Source organism: Emys orbicularis, chromosome 21, assembly GCF_028017835.1.
Source record: "Emys orbicularis isolate rEmyOrb1 chromosome 21, rEmyOrb1.hap1, whole genome shotgun sequence".
Lineage (NCBI taxonomy): Eukaryota > Metazoa > Chordata > Testudines > Emydidae > Emys > Emys orbicularis.
Window position 1 is genome coordinate 749059 of NC_088703.1, and position 17590 is coordinate 766648.

At 61.9% G+C, this 17590-nt stretch overlaps 1 protein-coding gene across 1 annotated transcript; it reads right to left on the reverse strand.

Moving 5' to 3' along the window:
• Positions 1–244: 244 nt before the first annotated feature.
• On the reverse strand, positions 245–17388 carry SAE1 (SUMO1 activating enzyme subunit 1). Its single transcript, XM_065420929.1, has 9 exons — positions 17288–17388; positions 15629–15740; positions 13745–13918; positions 12205–12347; positions 11457–11556; positions 7427–7532; positions 3783–3927; positions 1854–1923; positions 245–583 (listed from the first exon to the last, which is right to left on the reverse strand). The coding sequence occupies exons 1-9, from the start codon at positions 17386–17388 to the stop codon at positions 491–493; spliced, it is 1044 nt and encodes a 347-aa protein (XP_065277001.1). The 3' UTR covers positions 245–490.
• Between the last annotated feature and the right edge of the window lie 202 nt (positions 17389–17590).

Sequence of the window (17590 nt, forward strand, 5' to 3'; positions counted from 1 at the left end):
CCGCTCCGCACAAGCCTGCCCAGAGGTGGTGCCCTTTCCCCAGAGCCATGGCTGAGAGCAGAGGCACAGAGGGGCCCATGCCAGCAGCCGCTGGTGGGTCGGTAGCAAGAGCGAGGGGGCCTGGTGCGAACAGCAGCACAGCCAGGGAGAGGGGGGCTGCGGGCCCCAGCCCTGCCAGCCCCACCAGCTGGGGCTCCCGCCCTGGAGGGGGCTGCGCTGGAAGGAAAGGAGCCAGCCTGGGAAGAAGTGAGTTTATTGGAGAGCCCAGGAGAACACACGGGGGGAGCGAGTGGGGATTTGCTACGTCCCCATCCCGCCCCGCGTGGGGGCCATGCCTGCGCTGCCTGGCCGGCCGCGGCTGGAGGGGAGCGTGGTGCAAGCGGGACTCCAGCGGCACCGTGCAGCGGCTGGCCGGGCGCTGCAGGGAGGCAGAGGGACTCCAGCGGCACCGGGTGCTGAGCTGCAGCTGCAGGCCGACGCGCTGGGAGGCTCAGTGGGGACCCAGGCACTCCACGACTCCGTTCCCTTTGATGCCATCGAAGAAGAAGAAGTTGTTGTGGGGTGGATCCCGCTGGGAGAGGGCCTGGGGGGGGGGGGGGGAAGGGCGTTGTTACAGCCTGTCTAGAGCCGAAATCCCAGCTCCAGGAACCCCCCGCCCCCCTCGCTTCTATGGGCAAGTCCCTCACCACACATGGGCAGCTCCTGGGGGTGGGGTGGGGTGGAGAAGCATCAGCCGGGGAGCACATGCCCCCCACTGTCCCCAATCTCAGTCAGCAGGTGAACTGGGGGCACACGCCCGCTCACGCTGGTTTACACCTGGCCCCAGGAGCAGAGGCTGTTCCAGGACAGAGAGCAGTAACAGGGAAGCCACGGCAGCAGCGGAGGGGGCCCTGCTGGGGGGGGGGGGTCGCAGCCCAGCACCCACGGACAGCTGAGCTCCCTGTGGGGGGCAGAGCGTGGGGGTGAGCGCAGCTGGGCGCAGTCCCTGCACAGGGGGCAGGAGGTCGGGCAGGGGCCCAGCAGCTGAAGCAGCACTAATCCCGCTGCAGTGCGGCTCTCGGCCTGGGGAGTTTGGAGACGGGGCCCACCTTCCTCCCAGGCACAGGACCACAGGCAGCCCCCAGGAGAGGCAGAGGACACAGCAAGTTGGTGGCCGGTCTGGGACTCACCCAGCCCCCCTCCCAGAGTGCCCCATGGTACCCGCCGACTGACCGAGAGCAGAGGGGGCAGGGAGAGGAATCCCCTGGTCCCAGCAGAGCAGCGCACCCGGGGGCCCGGAGAAGGGAGGGCCCCCAACTGGCCGTGCAGGGTGCTTCCCAAGCAAGCGGGGCTGGGCGGGGCGGGGATTCCAGACACACCCAGCCCCAGGAGCAGCGGCGACAGGCTGCTGCCCAGCAGCTGTGCCAGGCAGCTGGGAGGAGGCGCCAAGCCTCCGCAAGAGCCCAGCACGGCCCACGGCGGGAGAGGTCCACCTCCCCCAACAGCCTTCCCTGGTCCCCAGCCGTTCTGTCTGCACAAGCAGGGGAAATGGGGGGGCTGGGGGCCGGGGGGGGCTGGGTTCTATCCCGGCTCTGAGAAGGGAGTGGGGGTGTAGTGGTTGGGCTGGGAGCCAGGACTCCTGGGTTCTATCCCCCACTCTGGGGGGCTGGGAGCCAGGACTCCTGGGTTCTAGCCCCCGTTCTGGGAAGGGAGTGGGGTGTAGTGGTTAGAGCAGGGGGGGCTGGGAGCCAGGACTCCTGGGTTCTATCCCGGCTCTGCCACTGGCTCCCTGTGTGATGGAGGGTAAATTTCTCCCCCCTCCATGGCTATACTACCCTCTCTCAGACAGCTGGGCCTAGCCACACACCCATTACCTTGACGACCTCCTGTCCCAGGACCCCTCCAAGCACTGCGCAGACGGGAGCCATTTCGGAGAAGCAATAGCTGGAAGAAACAAACACACCAGGTCAGTGCCTGAGGCGCCCGACCGGCTCAGCCCTCTGAGTCCCAGCGCCAACGTGGCACCGGCTGCCCCATGCCAGGGGAGTGACCAGACCAGCCACCCAGGCTTCCAGCCCTGGCACTGCCAGCCCAGCCCGAGGGTCACTGGCCCAGGCACAGAGCCCAGTGGAAGGGACGTGATGGGTGATCCTTGCCAGGCAGGCCTGGCAGGAAAAACTCCTGGGCAGAGGGAACACCGGGGGTCTGCAAAGAGCATGTCTGGTAGAGCCATCAGTGAACACCCCTCGGCTGGGGCAGAGAACCAGAGCGAGGACTGAGCTAAGGGGGAAGCGTCAATTGGCCCCAATGCCCCAGATCTGGGAGGGGCCCTGGGAGACAGGAAAGGTGGGCAGGGGTGCAGCGAGACAGGAGCCATAGCCAGTGGGCCCAGGATACACCCCAATGCGACGAGGCCTGGAGGGTCCAGGGCCTTCGAGGGGTGAGCACTGAGCAGCCGTCGCTGCCGGGAGCTCATCAGCCACACGGGTGTGTTGTCCCAGCCCCTCACATGCTGCATGCGACCCTTCTAAAAATAGGGCCAGACATATCTGCCGTGTGCCCGGGCGCATTCCCGCCATTCCTGCCGGCGCACAGCGGCCTGCGCCTCCCAGGGCAGCGTGTGGCAACATGCAGGCGGGGTGGGATTTTCAGGCTGAAATGAATCCGGGGGCGCAGGGAGGGTCCTTCCAGCCCACACATGAAGGGACGGCAGGGTCAGGGGGTGGGGAGTCGTACCCCCCCCATCCCCCTGCAGCATCTGCCCTGGCTCCCCCATCCCCGCTGGTCCAGCCCATCACAGCCTCCGCCCGGCCCAGGTACCCGGGTCTCTCCCATGTGCTCAGGGCTGATTGGGACCATCTCTGCCCCAGGTCCAAAGCTTCAGCTGGGCCTTCTCAGCCCATGGCATCACTGCCCGGCGCCCCTCCACCCCATGGCCTGGGGTCTCCCTGGAGCTGCGGGGACAGGGTCACACGCAGCCTGGGAGAGCAGGGAGGAGCCGAGCTTCCCAGCAGCCCATCCATCCCCGTCAGGCCCACGCAGCCAAGCAGGGCAGAACAGGCAGCGCGCGAGACGACCCGGGCAAGGGAGCGGAGCCCAGCCAGGCGCGGCCTGGAGGCTCTGTGCTCACCCACGGGGCGAGGCAGCCAGACGGCTCAGGTCACTGCTGATGCAGAACTGCGGCTGCCCAGAGGGGATCAGAGACAGATTAATGATCCTGCGATGCGCTCCTTGCTGTGGGGCTGGCTCAGCGCTGCAGACAGCGGCATGGCCCCACGCTGGGCCCGGACCCTGGGAGGGCTGGTCTGCAGCGGGCATCCCCCTCACAGCGCAGGGAGGAGGCTCTGAACCCCAGCAGAGCTGGTACAGGAAAGGCAGCTCCATCCCCCAGAAATCCCTGCACCCATGGAAGAGAGAGACCAAGACGCCCTCTGGAGCCAGGCAGCTATTCACAGGCCCCGGACACAGGCCCAGGTGCTTCCCAGAGTCAAGTTTTCAGTCTAGTACCTGTGGGCACATGCACGCTCCAGTGCCCCATGGGGGGCAGCCCCCAAGGGATGTAGCCGGGACATGTGGGGTGTGTGTGTGGGGGTGTCTGGCAGACGGGCCCATTGGACAGGCCCTTTCTTTGGGACCCGCTTTGCTCCTGTTCACACGTGGGCAGCGAGGAGCACCCAGCGTGGACAAGGGTCCCCGGCCAAGGGAAGGTACTCTCCCGAGGCTGGGCCTGAACCGCATGCCGAGCAGCAGGCCTAGAGTCCCGATCCCAGCCCCGACACCGGACTGCAGCCAAAGCACAGCACCTGACGAAGTCGTCGGGCAGCAGGTCCGCGCCGACGCCCAGGGAGTTCAGCACCTCATTTCGGATCTGCAGCAGACGCTCCGAGTCTTCGGCATAGCTCTCTGGCAACGGGTCCCTCCCTTTATCTGTCCGGAATTTCAGCAGCACTGGCGGGGGGAGGGGGGGGGGAGAAGAGGGGGAAAGAGGCGGAGGTCACAATCCTGATCCCTGGGGACGTGCTCGTTACCCTCTCCGATAACCAACGAGATTCCTCACTGGGCTTCTGGGTGGGGAGACCTTCACTGCGCCGGGGGCCAAGAAAAGTGCTAATGGGAGAATCTACAGCACACGCCACTCGCAGTAAAATTTGCTGCTACAGATCCTGTGCATGCTCGAGCGCATTGGCACAGCCGCCCCGTGCCTGGGCCAGAGAGACACATGCACACAGTTCGTGCCAGGTGGAGGCAGCCTGGACCAGTGGACAGAGCACTGGCCTGGGGTTCAGGAGGGCTAGGACCTATTCCCAGACACCTTCCTCATCAGACCTGTTTGGTTGGCTGCCTGTCTCATGCTGGGCACACGGTGCCCTGATCTCGGATGGCAGGGGCACTGCCAATAGCCAAGAATAACTCAGGGGAGACATGGCAAGAGGCCATGTGTAGCGACCCGAGCACAGGGCTGGGGCAGGACTCTCCCATCGCTGGCTGCTGCATGCCCCGTCTGTAAAACAGGGACACGCTCACTCTCAGGCCGCACCGGCGTCCCCCAAGCAGGAAGAGCTACGCAGAGTGCTTTGGGAAGGCAGCGCTGCCAGCCGGACTGGTTCGGACTGAGCCAGGTGAAGCTATGGCTCTGACGCTGCCCTGGAACAAAACCATTCAGCAGCCGTGCTCCCCGCTCAACCCCCACCTAGCACATCAGTGCCAGAGCGCCACGGTCACGGCCACAGGGCAGCTCCGGGGCGCCTCCCGGCATGCTCCGGGGCTCAGCCGTTTGCCAGGTCTGAAGGCTGGTTCTCTCCTCACCCAGCCCCTGGTCTGGCTTGTTGCTGTTCACAGCCACCCCCCAGGCCAAAGCTCTTAGGTCAGCTCGTTTATTCTGAGCTGTTGGCTCAGCGGGCGATAGAGCTGGGGGGTGAGTCTAGGCCCAGCCATCCATCTTCCCGGAGCCAGGGGAGTGACTCCCAGCCCAGCACAACTCACATCAGCAGATTCAGGAAGGGCAGAGAGCACGGGCAGCACCTCAGCCTGGTGGTTATCTGGGCTGCCTGCCTGGGCGCTAACGAGGGGGCAGGCTGGCACCGGGCGGCTCCCTCCCCTGCCACATCTGAGGGATCCTGGGGGCTGCTGGGAAAGCAGCCAAGAGGCCCAGCAGGTCTGCGATGACTTACGATAAAGCAAACAGGAGCAGCGATTTTAACTCATCTTTTGGGAGCATCAGCACTTTGCAGCCCGCTACAGGCCAGCAGAGACGGAAACCCCGGCAGCGAGCCAGCGCCCGGCCACCACTAACCCCTCACTGGGAGCCAGCGCCCTGGCGGAGCCGGGAACGGGGGCCCCGGCCACCACTAACCCCTCACCGGGACCCAGCGCCCCGGCAGAGCCAGGAACAAGAGCCCCGGCCACCACTAACACCTCACCGGGACCCAGCGCCCCGGCAGAGCCGGGAACGGGGGCCCCAGTCACCACTAACCCCCCACGAGGAGCCAGCGCCCTGCCACCACTAACCCCTCACTGGGACCCAGCGCCCCAGCAGAGCCAGGAACAGGGGCCCCGGCCACCACTAACCCCTCACCGGGACCCAGCGCCCCGGCAGAGCCGGGAACAGGGGCCCCGGCCACCACTAACCCCCCACGAGGAGCCAGCGCCCGGCCACCACTAACCAGGAGCCAGCGCCCGGCCACCACTAACCCCTCACCGGGACCCAGCGCCCCAGCAGAGCTGGGAACAAGAGCCCCGGCCACCACTAACCCCTCACCGGGACCCAGCGCCCCGGCAGAGCCAGGAACAGCTCCAGCGACTGCTGAATACCTACGCCAATGCAGAGGCCAATACAGAGGCACCAACGTGTACCAGGCAGCGTGGCCTAGTGGGGAGAGTGATGGGACTGGAACTCAGGGATCCAAGAGTCTATTCTCAGCTCTGCCACTGACCAGCTGGCTAACCTTGGTCACTGCCCCTCTCAGTGCCTCAATCCCCTCCACTGTCTCCCTTGTGGGCTCAGACCGAGCTCTCTGGGGCAGGAACTCTCAGTCACTCTCTGCCTGTGCAGCCCCTGACCCCATGGTGCCCCTCTCAGTCTGGGCCCCTGGGCACTGCCAGAACAAAGGACTATGAATACGGTGTTAATTTCAAAGGGTGGCTTTGAATCCATTCCCGTCCTACCCCTGCCTGCGAGCCCCGGGACAATTTGCCAATTGACAGCCATGTTCTCCTATTGTCTAAGGTGTTTGGCGTCCCATTGCTGGGGAAAGTCCCGCATTGCTGGGGTCCGAACACGGGCGAGCAGCACCAGTCAGATGCCGAGTGCTGCCTGACAGCCAGCAGGAAAACAGTCTCCTGCGACGGGCAGGGTCAAGTCCCCTCCCAGACCCAGCGGGATCGCCCAGCGTCGGACAGACAGGCAGGCAGCGCTGGCTCTTCAGCCACAGCAGCAGCCAATGCAGCTCTGGAGGGAACGGGCCAGCGTGGGGACAGCACGGGGCTTGGAGCCCTGCAACTCCAAAACCTCCTCCCCCAGAGCCTGACTCAGCAGGAGGAATCCTGGCCAGGCAGCGGAGAGGGGAGGGGAGGCCTGGATACCTCTGAGGAGCAGCCAGGAGAGGCAGGCGTGTCCTATGCCTGCAGTGAGCCCCGAGCCGTAGCCCTGTCTTTACCCTCTGGACCCCTGCTGTGCGGGGGGGGGAGGCAGGCGCTGCCAGGCGTGGGCAGGAGCTCACAGCCCCGGCTCTGGGGCAGAAGTGGTGCAGGCTATTAATCTGGGAGCCAGCGCTGGCTCACGTCACTGGAAAACCCCGCCTGGGGCTGTGGCTTCACCGAGATTGCAGCCCGTGTGGGCACCGGCGCCTGAGCGCGGCGCGCTGGAGGGAGAGGGCAGCGGGCAAACCACACGCCTGGGCCGGGCCGGTCCCTCCCAGCTGGCAGGGCGCTTCCGCTCTGGGGAGCGTGGCTGTTTCCACACTCGCCCGGGTATTTTTAGCTCGCTGCTGTTATGGTAAACTTGCATTAACCTCAAAGCCAACAAATCAAAGCCAGCTCCTGCCACAGGAAGTGCCGCATGCTCGCTCGGCTGAGCGGGGCCCGGCGCTTCCTAGGCAGACTCTGGCGCTGACAGGCGCGCTTGCCAGGCCTGTGATGGGCAGAGACGAGCAGACACGCCCCCGCAGGGCAGATCCCACTCCCAGCTGGGGGCAGAGGCCCAAGCAAGCCAAGAGCAGGAGAGGAGCAGCTCTCTCTGGGAACAGCCGTCTCCCCAGGAGGAGAGCGCCGCATTCAGAGAGCTCACACCAGCCCAGCCAAGGGGGAATAAAGCCTCAGCGCCTCCCCCACCATGCACCCCGTGGGAGCTGGGTCTGTGGGCTCCTCACGGCAAGGATGTGGAAACTGAGGCACGGAGTGGGGAAGCGGCCTGCTCCCCAACCCCACCCCTCTCCCAGGCGTCCCTTACCCTGGAGCAGGAAGTAGTCCGGGGCGGTACGCTTCAGGGCTGCCTTCGCCTTCTCACTGCTCCAGTCGACTGCCAGCGCTTCCTTCAGCTGGCAGAAAACCACCCGCTGCAATGGGAAAGCCAGCGTGAGAGGGGCAGGGAGCCCCCCTGCAACGTTCCCCCCACGGCTGGGGGGCGTCCCGCCTACGGAGAGTGGAACGAACACCGGGCCAGATCCGCGCCGGCGTTTGCCCGCGCAGCCCCACTGCGGTGGGGGGAGTGCACACCACAGGATCCGGCCCTGCCGCCCAGACTGCAGGTCACCTAGCAGAGCCCCATCCCCCTCTGCCTCCCCGCAGGCCCCAGGGTGGGAGCGAGCAGCCCCCAGGCAGGACGAGCACGGTGCGCCGGTGCTCTGCGGCAGGACACCGTGCTGGGCCAGGGCTACCCGACCGACTGTTGCTAGGAAGGAGCCCCAGGGTGGGGGCAATGATTTTGGCAGCGCTGTTGGGCCTGGATCTCGCCACGCGGACGCTCGGCCTATGGGGCTCACAGAGACAGCAAATCGAACCCTGGCCAAGGGCAGCGCAGTGGAGGAGATGCTGCTGCTGCTGCTGGTTTGTGCTGGGCTGTCACTGCCTAGCCAGCAGGGCGGCCCGACCCCGGAGCTTCCCGCCCAGGCTCGGCAACTGGCCCGGCGACCTCAGCCCCGGGCTCAGTGTGAGGTGGCCAGGGACCAACGGAAGATCAGGAGGTGGAGGCAGAAGTGAGCTAGCCACCCAGCTCAAGGAGCCGAGTGCCTGGTCCAAAGCCTGCTGTAGGGGCAAGAGATGGGGAAGAGCTATGAAGGGGTAAAGTCTGCAGGGGCTTCTGCCGATCACCACCACTCCCTGATTCCCAAACTGCACACACGTCCGGGATTCTAAGAGCCCCACTCAGGGGCGCTCTCTCGCCCCAGTTCCAGAGAGCAGGAACACAGCCGGACGGGAACCTGGCTAGAGACCTCTCGGGGTCTCCGAAATTCAAACCTTTAACTCCTGCCAGCTGCAGCGCGCAATCTGCCCCAGCCAGAACAGCTCGCCGGTCTCATGCACGCGCCCATGCGACGCAGACCGCAGCCCCGCACGGGAAGCGGACCAGAGAAGCGCCAGGGGCTACATGCAGCACTGAGCACCGGAGGAACCACCACCGCTCCTCACAGCTGGATGCAAGAAGCAGCACTCAGTGTTACCGGCCGAGCTACTACCCACAGCTGGATTGAATACACCGCCTAGCCCAGGGGAGGGATGCTGTCCAGGAATTAGCTCCGACCCCGGGAACGCGATGAGTCACTTGCAGGGCAGCCTCCCGGGCAGTCTCTCTCTGCGGCTCTCAGGCCTCAGCACAACGCTGCAAGGTACCCCCCCCCCCCAGTAGCCCCCAGAGCCCAGGGACTGGGCAGTATGTCGAGGTTGCAATCCGAGCCTTGGGAGTAGAGTGTTAATGCCGGTCTGTGCTCAGAGCGCTTTGTAGAGGGCTCACGGCTCTGCTCCCACTAGAACCACCGGACAAACTCCCAGTCCACAGTTAGGCCAGTGCTAAGAGCTCCGGAAAATCCCGCCCACTGCGCTCAGCTCCTGGGACGCAGAGTACAACCGGGGAGCAGAGCCCCAGGGCTCAGGCCACTAGTGGCCCAGAGAGCATCCGCCTCAGGCGGTCGGATTAATTGTCAGGAGAACAGCTCATGCCTGGAAGGAGAGGGCAGGGGTATTCAGCCCCGCCCTCAGAGCTCAAGGGAGGCTGGTAGTTACTGAGGAATTTTATCATCATCCTTCTTCATAGATTCTAGGGGACCGTTGTGATCATCGAGTCTGAGCTCCTGCAAACAGGCCAGAGGCTTCTGCGTCCCACCCAGAACATCTGGCTGAGCCAGAGAGGGTCTTCCAGACAGACGCCCAGTCTTGGTGTACGGGATCAAAGGGCCCCCACGCCCCCAGAACACTGGTTTCCACGCTTGATTCCCCACCTCCCTGCAGGAGAACACACATACAAGCTGCCTTGAGCAGCCTCCCTGCGCAGCACGTCTGGTTACACAAAGGAAACGCGATGCCAAGGAGCTCCCGTTTCTCTGGCACCCCAGCGGCAGAGCGCAGCACTGCAGATTGCCACTCTCCCAGGCCCTGGCTGCATTCAGACTTGCGGCAGGGGAGAGAAACGGGCGGTGGAGTGACTGCGAGGTGACCCCATCCCCGCTCCACCGGAGGGCACATGACCCTCAAAGCAACACCAGCCAGGTCACAAGAAACGCCGAGGACAGACGACCCTCTGAACAAGAGCGGAGGCCTTGCCGCGCCTCGCCAAGCAGTGCTAAACCCCGCTCGCTGCGTTGGGTCACTTGGGGAAGCTGCCCCCGCAGTCACCCACCAGGCTGCTGCCAGCGCACTGCGGGCTTGGGAATTTGCAGCAAAGCCACAGGAGAAGGTGCAGGAAGCACTCTGTCCCCCCCAGGCCTTTAGATCCATATTCCCCAGAGGGGACTGGTCCCAGGCATCGGCATGCTGGAAACTCTCTATCGGAATCCGCTGCATCCTAAACCTGATCTGACACGGATCGGAATCCCAGCCCCGATCGGGGGAGGGCGACAGCTGGCTAGCAGCAGCATCTGGGGAATACTCCCATATCTTCCTATCTTCCGATCTGGCCCAGCCCGGGGCGAAGTGCACTAAACGCCCCCTGATTGACAAGCCTGACAAGCCGAGAGAAAGGGACACAAAAGGTCATTAAGCTGCTCGCATTCTCCCCATAGCCAGATAAAGCCAGGGGATTTCCACTTCGAGACCCTAACAATGGCCAGGCCCCAGGCTTTTAAACGTGAAAGGCTCTGCCCTCCCCCATCTCCCTACACCCCCAAGCCACCCTCCCGCTTACACAGGGGCTTAGCAATCGGCTGACAGCAGCAACAAGGCAGCTTCTGGCCCTGGCGTTTGGGTGGGGAGCGGAGGGCTTGGTGTACCCGTCGGTCCTGCCTTCCACCAGCACAGCTGTTCCCAGACAGGAAGGGGAACGATCAATTGCAGTACAGCGGTGTCCATGCTAGGGACTGTTCCCGTGCAAGTATACCAGTGAGAATCCCTCCCCAACCGAAGTGGGGGGGGGGAGGAGTAGATGGGGCCTAACTCACCCAACAAGCTATTCACAGGAGGCTGGGTCCAGAAGCTGCATTTTAGACAGCACTAACTCAGGGACCCCGCCATTCAACCCACGCAGCCGCTGACCCGGGCCGAGGCCAACGAGACTCATTTATCGCACGCTGAGACCAGCTTCTCAATAGCCCAGCCTGACAGAACGAACACGAACACACAGCTGGGAAATTCCACAGCAAGTTTCTGGCTCGGAGCCATTCAAGGAGATTCTCATGGGGAAGAAAACTCTGCAGCCACCTTACACTTCCTTCACTCACTCAACACCTCCCAAGATCATCTGCACTGACATTACCCATGGCGTCCACCCTTGGCTCTGGCCAACTGGGGCTGCCTTACGTGATCACTGGCCCATATAGCGCCCCCCAGAGGACCTAGGCTCTGGCTACAAAGAAAGGACCAGAGTTCTGAATGACAGCAGAGATCTCAGGACAAGGAGATGTTCCTGCAGACAACAGGTCCGTCATTCAAATCCCGTTACAGACAACGCGCTGTCAAACCGGGATAGGTAATCAGATAGGCCATCAGAGCCCCTCATTGCAAAGGGAGAGGGAGACATGTTCTCATGACACTGAGCTCACACAGTTAAAGGAGGCAGGGGGTGCAGACCCAGGCCACATGGCTCACCAGCAGCAGACAGAAGCAAAGCCAGGAACTCCATGACGCCTTCCCAAGAGGAGTGTAACACAGCGATCATCCCACCCATGGCTCTCCATGCATACCCTGAAGCTGTCTTAAGAACTGCATCCCGTGTACCACACGCCACCAGACAGACCCAGCGCCTCTGCTGGGTGGATCTACCTAGACATAGACTTGACGTTTCCCCGTAACACGGGTGCTCTTTGGTGGCCGACAGGGGCGCTGACACACACCTTTTTCACCATGGTTGTCTCTGTTGAATCAAGCTTGGCTTTTTTGGTGTCGGGCCCGTCTTCCACTCCCTGGCTGGCTTTGGTGACCTTGGTCTTCTCTCTGCAGAGAGACAGAGAGAGATTTACCACCGCAGTCCCTGGCTGAGGGAGGCCAGAATCGGAACCCATCGTATTTCACGTTATCACGAGAAAGACGGCAGGCCCAGCACCTGTGAGTCCCAGACACGGCATGCTAGGTCTCAGCTTTAGGACGCGCCGAGCCTGTCGGCGGGGGGCTTCCGTGCATAGCTGTGTGCTGAGGGGAAGAAAGGCTATGGGGCAAAACCCACCCGCCCTGAAGCAGATGATCTGTGCAAGAGAATCCCCTGGCTCACAGAAGAGCCTCAATGTCTGAACTGTCACACAAAACACCGTGGCCACAATGACACCCATTTACAGCACATCTCCCCCCGCCCCCCAGCACTGGGCATAGACCGCCCCCCTTTGGTAACTCAGCTTCCCCCGCCTGTTAGGCCTTCACGATGAATTCCCTAAAATGGAAGGATGGCCAACAAGGGTGAGGTCCCAGAATGCAGAGCTGCCAGCTGCACACCGTGGCCTGTAGCTTCGTGGGCTGCTCCCTTTTGTACATACCGGGTGCTGCCTGGCGCGTTACCAACATGCTTGTGCTAGTACCACAGATGTCAGTGCACCCGAGCGTGGGGGCGTTCGGGGGATGGCCGCTCTCCTCCCCCACAGCCAGACTTACTCCACAAACTCGTGCGCCCCCAGGTTGGCGAACATGTAGCCATAGTAGCCAAAGATGTCCCCGGTGAAGAACTTGATGCCGTTTTTGTGGCAGATCTGATCGACCTTCACCATGACGCAGCGGGAGCAGCATGTCAGGCACACCTGGGAGAAAGCAGAAGCACCAGAATCATTCTCTCCCCACCATGGGCAGGAGCAGCAGAGGCTGCACATTTACAAACCTGCCTCTCCCCCCCCCCCCCTTTTCTGAGACTAGGGTTAGATAAACAGGCCCCGGACAGATCACTGTTCCCCAGGAGGGTGTGAACCCGCCCGCCCCTCCTGGGCAATGGCAGGGGTCTTGGGCAGGGCAGCCCTCCATTCACAGCCAGACAAAGAATGGTGCTTTACATGCAGCTACTATCAATTATCCCTCCTGGCAGCAGAACACTAAGTTGTGGTGGCTGCTAATTCCAACAGGCTCCTCTCCAGGGAGAATCAGGAGCTTGGAGGTGGCAGAGCCCAGCTGGCTCCTGGTAACAAAGCCAAAGACGGACACTTTTCATTTAATTTAAACACAGGGCTTGTCCACCCAGGGCAACGGACCAGCATGGCTACTCTGGAGTCACTCCCTGTGTGGAGACACATTCCAGAGTAGTTAGTGTCTGGCGTGTGCCATACTAGCCGCTCCGGTCAAGTCTCCTGGCTAAGTAAGGGCCTTATTCTCTCCTCCCCACCTTCCAGCTTTGGAGACTTGAGACAGGCCAGAACGGGAATCAGGTGCTGTTTACAAACAGATATTCAGCTTGCCAAACCAGTCGTGTAGTGACAACCCTTAGGCAAAGCACCCACAGACCAACCCAGTCATTCTGCGGAAGCCAGGTGACACAGGGACACTCTCCGTTAGCTTATGCCGAAAAGTTAGGTTGGGCAGGAATTGATTTTACTGTTGTTGTTGGGGTTTTTTTTTTTTGGGGGGGGGGGGGGGTTGAAGGAAATAATATAAAACCAGGGAAATGGACTAAAGAAGCCCCAGTCACAATGCTTAACTGCATGATGGTAACAGATTTGCATTTTCAGGATTTCATTGAAAGAGTTTTTATCTGAAAATTTTCCAGCAGTGCTGGAAACTCAATGGCCCCACAAGATGCCAGCCCAGGGGAGCCAGAAAATGAAGCAAACCCGTCCAAAACAGAGGATATGCAAACAGGAAACGGTATAAAGATCCTCCCCCATCCATGCCAACTCACAGCCCTGACTACACACAAAGGTACATCAGGTTAATTAAAGATACTATTTTAAACCAGTTTAGTTAAACGGGTGTGATCCCAGGAGGGTTGTGCTTAAATCGGTTTAAACCTGGCCTGTTGGTTTAGCTTCTGTCTGGAAATGCACAGGTGAAAGCTAAACTGACATAACCAGCTTTAGATTGAGTTCAAAGCATCTACACAGGGATTCATACTAGTTTAACTACATCCATTTTTAAACCAGCTTTAATTAACCACCCAAGGACACCTCTGCCCAATGCCCCCCACCCCACTCACACTCCACCTGCCACTTACAGCATCAAACTGAGTAAAGAAATCTTCGGCTTTGTTTTCGATATTCTCCGGGTCAGCTTTCACGTCTACCATGGGGTTGAGGTTCTGAGCCCGTTCCAAAGAGGCTTCGGCTCTGTTGCGGCCCAGCGAGCCCACGGGAATCAGGAACTGAGCTCTTGTGTCCTCCTGCGATACCTGGGGCAGAGGGAAATAAAACCAACCCATCTCTGACTGGCTGGCGAGTGGCAGGACCCCGAGAGGCAGCGTCACCACGAGCCATTAATCACCAGTGGGCACACGGGAGACACGGGCCTGCAAGGGGCCAGCTTCCCGGCTAGCCGGGCACAGTTCTCGTCAGACAGGAACTAAACCGCTCATCCAAAGCCACTAGGGAGAAGAGTGGCAGTTATGGGGCAGAAGAAGGGGGCTAGTTTGGGGGTTAAATGGTACAATTCCAGCCAGCCTGAGCGGGAGCTGTCAAACAGCAAGAGCTGGGGGTGTCACGTCCTACCAGTCAGCGCCCCCAGTCGTACCACGGAACCCCGGCTGTGCTCAGCCCCACTGCAGTGCCCTCCAAGACAGCCCCACTAGGGCACACGCAGCAGGTACAAGGGGAAGCTTCCCTGACACAGCAACTTTCGCTGCTCTCCCTCCAGTCACCTTCCTGGGGCGCTCTGTGCCTTAGCCAGCGAGCGGCTCTAAAGCCAAGAGCTCCACCTGGTGCCCGATGTGGAGTCACAGCCACACTGCACGGCCCAGCACTGCGGCCTAGCGCCTTCACTAGGAATCGCAAGCCAAGCGAGGAACAGCAAGGGAGGACTCCGGCTGCTATTCTGACCAGGGGAATGATCCTGCTACACACGCGGGGGCAGAGAGAACTCAGACATGGCCGCGCCAGGCCTCGCCGAACTCACATGGACAGCGGTCTCCGCGTGCCTTACAGACACTTCTCGGTGCTGACGTCACCGCTGTGGGCGAGTGCTCCCTTAGCCACCAGGCCATGCTGCCTGTATTCTTGACACACCACGCAGGGGCGCCCTGGTCTCTTTTTGCCAGCCTGTCAAAGAGGGCAGCTGTGGGCACAGCAGCCACCTCTGTGAACCTGGGGTGCTTAACCTCTGGCACTTCTAAAGTGGGCAGCTCCGGGTGAGAACAATGGGTCCTGTCCCCTCTGCGAGCTCCAGCCCCAGAAGGAAAGTCAGCTCCTCAGGGTGCTACACGCCAGGGGTGGTGAGAGGGGCCAGGAATGCAAATACTCAACTAAGGCAGTTACTTAACATGACCCACCTTCCATCCCAGCTAAAGAGGAAGTGGCAAGCCCCTAGGCTATCAGCACTTCCAGAACTGCCCTGTTCCATACCTTGCGCACCTCAGAGCGCTGATAAGGGCGACAGGGACCAGGCCAGAGGGAAGGGGTCGGAGAAAGAGCCCCCCGAGCGGTAACAAACATGGGAGGATGCAAGCATGATGCAGCAACAAAGAAGCATGGCCCCTGCTGGCCGAGCAGCAGGGTGTCCTAGGGACAGTTCGAGAGGGAGGGTCGGGGAATCAGGTGCTGGCTGGAGAAGACCTTGGTTCAATTCCCAGGCCCGCCACGCACTTCCTGTGTGGGAGTCACTTATCTCTGCCCCATGGCTCCCCAAACGGAGATCCAGGCGCATATAGGAGTGGGTGGGGATAGAATCCATGCGTGTTCGTGAGGCTCTAAGACGCTCCGGGACGGGGGTTAGAGAAGCACCCAGACAGGCACTCCTTGCCCCATCCTGCAATGAGCCTGTCCTAATGGACCTGTGAGAACCAAACCCTCCCCCTCCGCTCGCTCCAGCACAGTCGTGCCTCGGGGGGGCAGTCTGCAGGGACCTGTGTGCTCAGAAATCCCAGACGAGACAAGCCAAGAGCTCCTACCTGCTGATGGTCTAGCATGGTCAGGCCTTTGACCCCTGCCAAGATGAGGTTCTTCGCCACTTCTGCTCCCAGGCCCTTCATGCCAACCAGCAGCACCCGGGATGCTCGCAGCCTGCAATGAGATGCATGGGCAGTGTTAACGGATGGACTGCAGCAGCGGAGAGTCAGTGAGCTTGGCGGGTGAGGGGAACAGTTCTGTGTTCGCAGCCACATGATGGCAAGGAGAGAAATACATACCGATAACGAACATCTCACAGGGCCAACGACACGAGGAAAGGCAGTTAGCACTGCCCCAATCGACCAGGGACGTCCTCCAGGCAAGGGAGGCCCAAACCTAGGATCTGCAAGCCACCCCCTAACCCTGCTCCGTGAAGTGGGCTCTGGGGTTATAATGCCACGCCAATGACTGGGGACACAGCGAACGTATCAGAGGAGTTGCTGCCTAGGAACGCCTTCAACTACAGTAGAATCTCAGAGCTGCGAACGCCTCGGGAATGGAGGTTGTTCTTAAGGCTGAACAAAACGTTACGGCTCTTTCAAAAGTTTACAACTGAACATTAACTTAACACAGCTTTGAAACGTTCCTATGCAGGAGAAAAATGCTGCCTTCCCTTTATTTTTTTTTAAAAGTAGTTTACGTTTAACACGGCACTTGTGTACAGCACAACACTGTATTTGTTTTGTGTTTGTTTGTTTGTTTGGTCTCTGCTGCTGCCTGATTGCGTAACGAGGTGTGTGGGTGAGCGGTCAGTTCGGAACTCGGGGGTTCAGAACTCTGAGGTTCCACTGTACGAGCCACCCCGCCCTCTGCAGGGGCGAGGACTGCGGCTGGGAAGTGAGATTGCTGCCAGGTGGGCTGGCTGAATCCAGCCACGTGGGTAGGGGCAGAGCGCATTAACGTCCAGTGCCAGTTGGAAAGCGCCGGTCTGGGAGGCTCACTGGAACCTGCAGCAGCAGAGCCAGACGGTTCCACGGCACTTGAGGGGGGAAGCAGTTACACTGAGCAGCGAGGACTTCCAGGGTGACACCGCTACACAGCAGAGACCCAGACACTGGATCCAGATGGCGCCGTGGCTGTTGGGCAGCACTAATTCAAACTGTGCCGTTAAATGGGGGGGGAGCAGCTTGAACTGGGCCGTCGCCTCCTCTCTGTGGTCACCTCCTTCCCCCCACCTACTCCACCCCCACACTGCCCGCTCTCCCTTCCCCCCATCCCCACCCGGCCCACTCCCCACCTGCCCCACCTCGCCCGCTCCCCCGCCCCACCCCCATACTGCCCGCTCCCCATTCCCAACTTCCCCACCTCCATCATACTAACCCTTCCCCCCTCCCCCACCATCCCCTTCCCTTCTCGTCCCCACTTCCTGCGCTGCCCTCCACCCCACTACTCCCCTCCCCTCTCACCTCCTTCCCCCCACCTGCCCCTTCCCCCCTCATCCCTATGATCCCCACTACTCCCCCCTTCTCCATTAACCCCCCTCCCCGCCCCTCCATCCCATCCCACCTGCTCCGCCCCCAGCCCGTGACCCCTTCACCCCCCTCCCCGCACCTCCATCCCATCCCCCCACCTGCCCCGCCCCCAGCCCGTGACCCCTCCCCCCACCTGCCCCGCCCCCAGCTCCATCCCCTCCCCCCACCTGCCCCGCCCCCAGCCCGTACCGGCGCTGCGCCTCCAGCCCCCACAGCCGGATCTGCCGGTCATACTGCGCCGCCTCCTCCTCGCTGATGCCGCCCGAGCCGCCGCCCTCCTGCTCCACCATCCCGCCGCCGCCGCGCGCGCACCCTCCTCCCGCCCGCCGGCCCAGCCACGTGACGCCGGCGCCACCCGCCACGTGACCACCGGCCGGGCCCGCGCGCCGCCCCCAGCACGTGACAGGGGCAGCGCTCCCCGCCTGCTCCTGCGTCACGTGACACGGGGCTGCGCCCCGCCCACTCGCGTCACAGCACTGCGTCTGCTGCTGG